This window comes from Ischnura elegans, assembly GCF_921293095.1.
Source record: "Ischnura elegans chromosome 13 unlocalized genomic scaffold, ioIscEleg1.1 SUPER_13_unloc_3, whole genome shotgun sequence".
NCBI lineage: Eukaryota > Metazoa > Arthropoda > Insecta > Odonata > Coenagrionidae > Ischnura > Ischnura elegans.
This window is the reverse complement of record NW_025791659.1, coordinates 4,237,814-4,248,206: the sequence shown is the minus strand read 5'-3', so window position 1 is coordinate 4,248,206 and position 10,393 is coordinate 4,237,814. Positions and strand designations below refer to the sequence as shown.

At 38.8% G+C, this 10,393-nt stretch overlaps 1 protein-coding gene across 2 annotated transcripts; it reads right to left on the bottom strand.

The window, feature by feature from the left end:
* Positions 1-1,215: 1,215 nt before the first annotated feature.
* On the bottom strand, positions 1,216-8,786 carry LOC124172851 (zinc finger protein OZF-like). 2 transcript variants are annotated; one of them, XM_046552352.1, is made up of 3 exons: positions 8,654-8,786; positions 8,507-8,543; positions 1,216-3,640 (listed from the first exon to the last, which is right to left on the bottom strand). In XM_046552352.1, the coding sequence occupies exon 3, from the start codon at positions 3,349-3,351 to the stop codon at positions 2,149-2,151; it is 1,203 nt and encodes a 400-aa protein (XP_046408308.1). In that variant the 5' UTR covers positions 3,352-3,640; positions 8,507-8,543; positions 8,654-8,786; the 3' UTR covers positions 1,216-2,148. The 2 variants fall into 2 exon arrangements, with proteins under 2 accessions (XP_046408308.1, XP_046408309.1); XM_046552353.1 differs by lacking the exon at positions 8,507-8,543.
* Between the last annotated feature and the right edge of the window lie 1,607 nt (positions 8,787-10,393).

Here is a 10,393-nt window from a genome sequence, read left to right as displayed (position 1 = left end):
CAGAAATACACAATACAATGCGAGCTAAATCAACAGGTTTAGCAGCAGGAGAACAATAATTCAAAATAAGGGTATATTAATAGCATACACTTACCTATTAAAAGTTCCTGCAAAATCTGGCAGTGGAGTCCAGCAAATGTGATACACAAAATGAACACGTGTCTGCAGTAGAATGAAATTCAACCGTTAAAACCAAAGTGAATATCACTCACGAAAAACAAATGTGAAAATCACACACAGCAATTCACGAATACGTAAATGAAATTAGAGATGAAACGTGACCGATGGAAATGAAAAATGCAGATGGAAGTGGAATCAAATTGAAGGCAAAAAACATGAAGTTTGATGAGAGTGAATGAATGTTTGATAAGTGAGTAATGAAATAAATGAGTAAAGGATGATAATATGATAATGAATTATGAGAGTTCTTATGAGAACTGATTATATATTCAGTGAATGGTAACCACTACTACACCACGAGGATGTCTGAGCAGGAAGGCAGAGAAACAAAAGGTGACAATGCGCTTAAGATTGCGGCCCATACTCCTATAGTATTAGCGGCAAGGCGACCAATCAGGGAGAACATACACCACACGGCTGCATGTATAATTGTGGCCAGAACACGGCATAATCACTTCCACCTGAAGACGCCTGCTGGAATGCAGGAGAAACTGCTGTCTCCCACACAACCACGACGTGGTGAAACCCAGAAAATGCAGCCTACATTACCAGCGCACCGCGCAAGCCTTCCATAATCTCCATAATAATTCTAATTAAGCTTATAATTAACCTAGGTACCAATTGATTATAGGTTAGCTATTGCAGATTACTCTAAAATATACTGAATATGCTCAGAAAATACGAATATGCTCCAAATATTCTACATGACATGACTGTGCTTGTACGTGGCCTATCGTATCATGCATGTTTTGAGAATGATGCAGTGAACGTGATGAAGGAAGTACATATTGAAAAAAAGGTACATATCATCCTGAATGTATGCCCTCAATAAGTCGTAAAAAAAAATCTGAACACATTTTTCACATATTCCCTTGAAAATATGCTCAACATATTTCTCTGAGCACAAGTTGAGCAAATTTCGATGAAAATATGCATACATGAAATAAATTACATTTATGCCAAACACACTCCAATAGTCAAAAAAGGAAAGGGTAGGAATTGGGACAAGTGCTACTCATAAATGATAATTAGCGCTGCCGTTACAATACAGAATCTTATTTTCAGTTGATTAACAAGGATAGTAGCATCATTAAAGTAATGTACAATTCATCCAAAAACACAACAATGACTAAGCTAATGAGAAGCATATAGTAGCAGCAACCATAAAGCACATCCATAAGTCAAGTGCCTGAGGTTTCACACTTCGTCAATCCTAATCTACCATCAAATTGATCTAAAATGAGAAAAATATTCTGAAGATACATTCTGGAAAATTTAAATGACAGGCATACAAAGGATTGATTAAATTGAAATTATTACGATGAGGCAAAAGATAAATTTTTGCAGTAATAGAAAATTGTGACAGTAGTGTGACAATATTTCACAATAGAAAATGATATTTTACGATTAAAAAATTGGCAGAGCAAACATATTTGAAAATCATATTAATAATTTCTTTTAATACAACACATCTATTCATTAATGTCACTATATCTTTTTCTGCTATGGAATAATTTCCACGATTTCAACCCATCAAACCTTGCATTCATAATAAATCCACATTGAGACATATTAAGGATATGATAAAGGAAATTGCACCTTTAAGAAGACAATATTGAGTAATAGTTACTCGCATACTGCCTTTATTCAGAGTGTGGCAGTGGGTGGCCTTGCACTTTATTGCTAAATATCTCAGTGAAATTGCAAATCAGTAATGCACCACTACTTTGAGCATTCATTACACTGTGTTGCAAACCATATACATGGAATTTAGTCATCACAATAAAACACTACTTGCAAAAGTGAGAATTAATTATGAGGCTCCTCAATAGTGATTTTCTCAAGGTAAAATGAGAACAATCATGAAATCTATGAGACCTTTCCTTCCTATGAATATGCATTATGCATGTGTACAATTCATACGTCTGAGTAAACCCATCATACCCGTAGCTGGAAGAATAATGTCCTTCACATGTGTGTACGGAAATGACTCACGAGGTAACTCTTTCCAGAGAAAGATTTCCCACATTCGCTGCATGGATACGGTTTCTGCCCTCCATGAGCACGCATATGATTGTCAAGGTTGGACTTGTGAGAAAAGGACTTGCTGCAGACATAGCAGGAATACGGTCTGTCTCCTGTGTGTATACGTGTGTGTGTGCTTAGGTTGTAACTCTTAGAGAAAGATTTGCAGCATATTGTACATGAAAAAGGCCTCTCTCCTGTGTGGGTACGGATATGCATGTTGAGGGTGCCCTTCTGAGTGAAGGAATTCCTGCAGATACTACAGGAATAAGGTTTATCTGCTGTGTGTATGCGCATGTGCACGGTAAGGGTACTACTATGACTGAATGATTTACAGCATATTTTACATGAGTAAGGCTTCTCTCCTGTATGTGTAAGCATATGGTTGTTGAGGTGGCCACTCTGAGAGAAAGACTTACTGCAGACACTACAGGAATAAGGTTTTTCTCCTTTGTGTATGCGCATGTGCACGGTAAGGTTATCACTACGACTGAATGATTTAAAGCATATTTTACATGAGTAAGGCCTATCTCCTGTGTGGGTATGCATATGGGTGTTGAGGGTGCTACTCTGAGAGAAAGACTTATTGCATACACTACAGGAATAATGCTTTTCCCCTGTGTGTATATGCATGTGATTGGTGAGAGTAGAAGATTTAGTAAAACACTTATTACACACACTACATGAATAAGGCCTCTTTCTTGCACTTGAACACTTATCAATTTTGATGATTCTAGTACAAGAGGAGGAATTCGAGGACACACTTTCTACACATGGTTTAGCTTCTTTAATTGATCGTCTCCCTTTCCTAGCCTTTCCTTTCTCAGGTATTCCTTCAGCTATTTCCTTAAGAGACCCATTTCCTTTTCGCCTCAGCCCTTGTCTTTTTCTATTTGCACCTTTTATATCTGGCACATCGGATGACTCATCATCCACGACTAAATTGCTGGCACCAAAATGAGTTTCAAGGTGTTTGATGAGCTTCCTTTTGCTGCTGTATCCACTGGTACAGTGGTAGCAATTATATGAAGTTTCGTTTGAAATTTGTCCATTTACAGCAGTTTTCCTCTCACAATTACTAAACTCATCTTTGCTCCCCATGACTGCCTCTACACAACTGCTCCTCTTTTTACTTATTCTAATCATCCTGAGGGCATTAGGGATAATTGGTGCATCACAATCACTACCACACCTCGCAACAGACCTTGTGACTCTGCCTCCACTGATTTTGGATGTCTGTTTGTCCAGTATAAGGAATTGAGCAAGATATTAACTTATCAGCAAGAACAGTTCCACGATTTTCCTTATCTTCATTAATCACATTTCTTCATTCCCCTGCATGAGATGCTCCACTCTCAGATTAAATGACGGTCAGTGAGGCTGAGGCAGGAATACTTAGATGTTTCCCTAAACTTCCTTCCACCAGCTGGGAGCCCTAGAAAAGAATTTTTATGGTTCAATCACATAAATAGTTATGCTGGTCTAATTTATAATAGCACTTTGGTTAATAACCAAAGCCATTAGATAGAAGGCAATATACCGGCCTCAAAGAATCAACATGGGCCACCCCTTTTGTTATGTGTGCATCTTTAATTTGCTCTAACAATAAGACATTATGTCTATCAACTACAATCAAACAAAAATATGAAGCCAATGCTCGTTAAAATTGATAGCACAAACAATGAAATACATAAATAATGGTAATACAATGGGCATAGATGAGCTTCCTATTGAATTATTTACGTGCTTAGAAGGTCAACAAGAAGTAGTAGAATTGTGTAACAACATATTTAATATCGGTATACGTCCAGGGGACTATCAGAAGACGTAGGGGTACCATAGACACTATTGCACAGCTAAGAACATCGGAGGAAAATACTGGGGAAGAGGAAAAGATGTTAGCTTTGGCTTTATGGATCTGGAAAAAGCATTTGACAGGAAAAAATGGGATAAGCTATTGGATATTCTTAAGATAAAGAAAGTAGACTGGAAGGATGGTAGGCTGATAAGGGAATTGTACAAAACCAGACGGTAGCTATGAAATTGGATGTATGAATCTGTGCCGGGCAGTAGGCCAGGGCTACTGCTTTTCACTCACAATACTTGACATATACATGGAGGAGATGGCCAGAAAAACCACGAAGAATGTAAAATGAGAAGGGAATGTAGGATGCAATGAAAAATGCATCAGGTTTGCCGATGACATGGAGATTCTGGCCAATGACAATCAGAAGCTTCAAATAATGAGAAATAGTTTAGAGGAAGGAATGAAAGAAAATGGGATTAAAGCATATGTAGTGAAAACGAAAGTTGGGAGGGTAAATGACTATGGAAACGTGACTGTTATCATCAATGAGGAAAAGATAAGGCAAATTAGAAGGTATAGATATTCAGGAAGCGTGCTGATATAAGACTGGAGAATTGAGGCAGAGATAAAAGGGTAGGCCAGTCACAGGACTGCATCATTATAATGCTATTGTAATTGCTCAATGGTTGTACTGGGAATTGAAAATTGCATTGGGAATTGCTGATGATAAGTTGCAGATGCATTATATTGGCATCCCTGACCTCAAATTTGAAGATGCAATTAAGCAAAGCAAGGTAAAGGAATATGCTTCATGTAAGCAATTAAAGAGAGCATCCTTAAAAACCTGGAAAGCAAATTCACCATTCAAAACATTCAGGCTTCCTTAAGGGAAATATAATGAGCACTCCTAGTAACTCAGCACTAAGAGAATTTTTCAAGAACAATTGGAAAAAAGGCACTTCAGTATGACAATTTAAAAGAGCCCCAATGAGCACTAAGAAGGCATGTTCTATTACACAAAATATTCTGGCAGTTAATAGGCAAAGAGGAATGCACTGAGGGTGCCCAATTCCATACCGTAGAATTCAATTCTATTGTCTCTCCAGTCACCCCTTTTAATTGACTTTCAAAAATGTCCGCTGTGCTTCACTCTTTTCCATAATCCTCTTTTTCCCAATATTTTGCACAATGAAATAGCAAATGCAAGGAATAATATTGAGGAGCTATGAATTTGATAAATAACATCATCCCAAATGCAAATTTCAGTTGATAAACCTAATCACAGCTTATTTCCCCATGAAACTCATATCAATTTGTTCGTCACCAACGTGAGTGGAGACTTTTGTAAACCCATTTCAATGCATGGTGGGTGAAAACTCGTTTAAATTGGAAGATCCTCTTTTGTAAAATTCGTTTATAAAGCCACTGTCATTAGATTCCTCATATACTCTGTACTATTCAACTTAAGGCTGGAAGGCGATACTTGGCGGAACTTGGTGACAGGAAACAATGAAGACACACTTTTGTATGTTCCGCATGAATTTTAATTACTGACCCAGGTTTTGACAGTACACTATGTACTGAGAAATCTTTTGTTTGTCCAAAACACTTGATAATGACATAGTGTACAGTCGAAATCTGGGTCGTTAATTAAAACTCCTGTGGAACATGCAAAATTGTATCTTCATTATGTTTGCTCTGTACTATATAGAGCAACAAAGACACACACAACATTGACATCATGCTCTCCATTAAAAAGAGTATCCATCAGCACTAATGAGGCACCTTCTATTTTACAAAATGATCGTGCAGGTTAAAAGCAATGCCATTAGCATCCCCCAAAAATCAGCACTAAAATAAATATTAAGATCAAACAAAAATATGATCTCTATGATGGCAATAAAAGGAACATCTATAAGCACTCCAAAAGCATGTTCACTAGAACACATCATCAGGCAGTCCAAAAGCAAATGTCATTAAAATACCCAATACTCAACACTAATATTGCATTATGAACAAATGGAAATAGATACTTCACGATGGCAAATGGAAAGAGCATCAATCACCCCTCAATAAAGTAAAGTCACAACCACAAAATAATAATGGGCAGTTTAAAAGCAAATGTCATGGTGATACCACAAAACTCAACATTAAAAGATGCATTATAAACAATTGGAAATACGCACTTCATGATGGCAACTGAAAAGAAACTCAAATAATTTGCCAGGTATAAACAGGCATTCTAATTCATGAAACCTAGAATCGAGTCAACCATAAATTGTTTTTAATAAATAAACTTATGTAATTACCAATTACGCCATCTCTTCGCTTATTATTTGATATATCAGCCCATACTTTTAAACGGGATATACTACGGAACCCCAATGCTCTCCATATAAACCATCTTGATACATTAAGCTGAACATAAAAAGCTTATATTTTCATGAATTATTACTCAGACTTTAGCACTTAGTCGTCGTAAACCATGTCACTCATAAAACTGTCGAGGTGAAAACCAAATTTTTGGAGAAACAGATATCAACGTTCAAATCAAACTCGAATTATATTTTATATTTCTTGATGTCACATCCCTAAACAGATCCTACGTTCTTACACACCTCTATGTTATAAACAGAAGATTCAGATCTTAAACTTCTCATAGATAATAACGCCTATAATCAATTATATTTGCTGAAGGTAGAGATTTCCGGTTTAGATTTTCATGCTTTCGCTAGTTTTCATAAGATATTACAAATCAAATATATACAAATATATGAAGTTTTTAAGGCTGAAAATGCGAGAGTTTGAATATGTCCGCGACGTTGAGAGAGAAGAATGTGATACATGAATCGCCAGGTGAGGATTTTAATACACACCGTATTCCTACTAATAATGGTATTTCATGACACATAAGATGATAGGACTAAACAGTATGATAGCATCACGTATAGTACATACCTGCGAACATTTAGAACACATAATATCATTATGGTAGGGCCAAACAACTCCGAAATGCATATAACATTACCTAGAATGTGACTACGTAGATTTCCGCGGTGTTCAGGTTCCAATTTCTCCATATTTCCGGTGCAACCGCGTCGGTTTGTTGGTGATGACAACAGTTTCGCTGGCACTGCTGCCAGCGTCTTCAGGTCGAAGATGATGCCGGTCCACGATTTTCGTCCTCCTTATATAGGGGGTCAGTCCCGCCAGTTGTGGCTGCCGCTCTCCTATTGGTCCGCCTAATGAGCCTCCTCCAATGGGCATCCAGATGGTGGCCGTCGTCTCTGTTAAAATTGTCCGTCCGGGCTATCTCAATGGATTCGCGGATGAGTCTGGGAAAATATCTGCCTTCTTTCACTATTATCCTGGCGTCGTCAAACTTAATGTCATGTCCCGGGGTCCAGGCGTGCTCGGCGCTGCTGGAGCTGGACTGGAGCACGCCTGGACCCCGGGACATGACATTAAGTTTGACGACGCCAGGATAATAGTGAAAGAAGGCAGATATTTTCCCAGACTCATCCGCGAATCCATTGAGATAGCCCGGACGGACAATTTTAACAGAGACGACGGCCACCATCTGGATGCCCATTGGAGGAGGCTCATTAGGCGGACCAATAGGAGAGCGGCAGCCACAACTGGCGGGACTGACCCCCTATATAAGGAGGACGAAAATCGTGGACCGGCATCATCTTCGACCTGAAGACGCTGGCAGCAGTGCCAGCGAAACTGTTGTCATCACCAACAAACCGACGCGGTTGCACCGGAAATATGGAGAAATTACCTAGAAGACGGAATACTTGCTATCACACGAAGAAAGCAATCTTGACATATGAGAGACCACTTGCATGTGTTACTATGAGGTGCTGACATGAAATTATGCATTTCTAATGAGATCCATAAACAACAAAGCACACTATAGCAAATCGCGCAATTTTCTCCACCATAAATTTGGATATGATACAAGAATAAGAAGTCGGTGACGATGTCATAAAAATACAGGATATCTCAACATCTATTTTGCTAACAAGTCGGATACATTAAGTTCTCCTTTTAAATGACAAAATTAACACACGAATATAATTATGCTAACATCTAACATTTTACCCAAAAAACAACTAACATAGACTTGAAGGAAGTCCTACACCAAATAAACACAGTTTGTTCTTCTCCGGAACACACAATGCTACTTCATGTTACACTTTCATAACGTAATCGAACCGTCGCTAAATGTTTATATCGTACCCATACATATACTACAGAAACTAGCTATTCACACCAAGCAAAATAATCTTTGAACAAGATTAATTGTACACTTGACATTACTATGAGGTTCTTACATGAAATTGCGCATTGTTAGAGGCCCATCATCACTCAAACACACTAGCAAATCGCACATGGCTCTCCGCCAACAATATGGATATTATACACGAATACGAATTCAGGGCGAGGGCCTCACAGTAAAAAAATTATCCAATAATTTTCTCAACTTACTTGATAGGAAATAAAGGATCCAGCAGCAACTTAAAACCTATTTAGCAAATAAGCAGGATAACGTCTTTAGTTTAGGGACAACAACAACACAAATTAGGTACTTACATTGCTTAACCACTAACTTCTTACAAACAAAAAACTACTAACCTCGACAAGAAATATTTCCGGAATCAAAATAAATCCAAAAGGAATGTTTAATAGCGAGAATACTACCTCTCAAAGCACACAAAATTGAGAGTTGTCTACTTTCCGTCATCAACACAATTTTCCGGCATGCTCCCGCTCATGAACTAATCGATTGGCAACTCGACTCAAAAGACGAATTCAAATCGCATCGACACATCGATATTAGAATTCGTGCGGCGGTTATTTCAGAATGGATATACATTGCAGCTCCAAAACAAACTAAAGATAGCCTGGGTTCTAACATGTTTTTACAAAACCTTCGGTTAATTCAACAATTAGGGCCGTATTAATAGTCGACCCCCAGGGGTCCCCTAGCTCTAGGTATCCCCTTACAGTCCCCCACGCACAAATCTGGTATTAATAGTCGTCCCCTAGGCTGTAGGGGCCCCCTTGCAGTCCCCTACAATGGGAGCGGAGTGAGCCTTACCTTGCGACATATGCATGAAGCGGAGAAAACAGGTACTACTGGAATTGTAAGCAGAAATCTTTAGTTGCTTTCGTATTTTATTGACTTCGTGTTGCTGCTTGTTCCAATACGTTCGTTGCTGTTGTGCTCTCGTTAAAAAGTTACTCATTTATGCCTTTATTCACTTCCATATTAATTCATAGCATACAACTTATTCATTCTGTCATATTGCTCATTTGCCCATTCAAAAATAGTTTCGTTTTCACCCATTTTCATTAATTTCACCATGTCCCTTTCATCTCAACCTTTTCTTGTGTATCACCTCGCTGAATACACGTTCATATTTTCCCATTTATCCGTGATGTGGGTTATCTTTGACGAGGATGGACAGCCTGGAGGCCTTTGTTCGTCGTCTCGATAGATTAGCGAGCCAACATCTGAGATTGAAGAAGTTTTACGTCCGTGATGCGCAAAATCCATTCGATTTTTTTTAGAGATACTGAGTTCCTGCAGCGGTACCGGTTTCCTAAGGAAGCCGTGAGAGGGCCTCTGCTTGAGATGGTGCGGCCTCATTTCGTCGCTCCTTAGTGAATCTCAGGTTAGAGTGTATACGAGGTTCAATACATCTGTGTGAAATCATGCGTAGGACAAACTAAAAGGGTCATACAATGCTGAATAAAAGAAAATGCTCGAACACTGAAGAAGTAGATGCAAGACAAGAAGAGAAATCAGAAATTGTTCAACATGTCTTGTCAGAGCCAGGTCATGAAATCAATTTTGATAAAGCAAAATTCTTGGCCAAAGAAATGCAATATATCGTAGTAGAATAATCAGAGAATCGGTGTAAATTACCAAAATACCATAACATATGAATCAGGAATACGGTTACACCCTTTCCAGCATCTGGAATTTCCAGCACCACGCTTGTTTCTGGACCCCAGAAGGACCCCCCCTGCCCCGTATAGGGACCAATCAGCGACGGGCAAGCGCTCCCTCAGTCTGCCGCCACCGTATAAACATCGGGCAACTCAGCCTGGCCTGAGGACACCTTCAGCACAGTTGGTGAAACGTCGCCATCAAAATGACAGCAAGGACGGAAACAGGAAATCTATCCAACGGCGTACTAGTTGTATTATTCGATCTTAGGAATGCAATTACTTAAACCTTTAAAACACAACGGCCACATTATCTGGTTTTTATTTCGCTACATTACCTCCTCAGTCTCAGTTATCAGTGTTTGCGCCACAAAAAATTTGTATCTTGGTGCTTTTGGTCACCAGTGCGAATTAGGTACC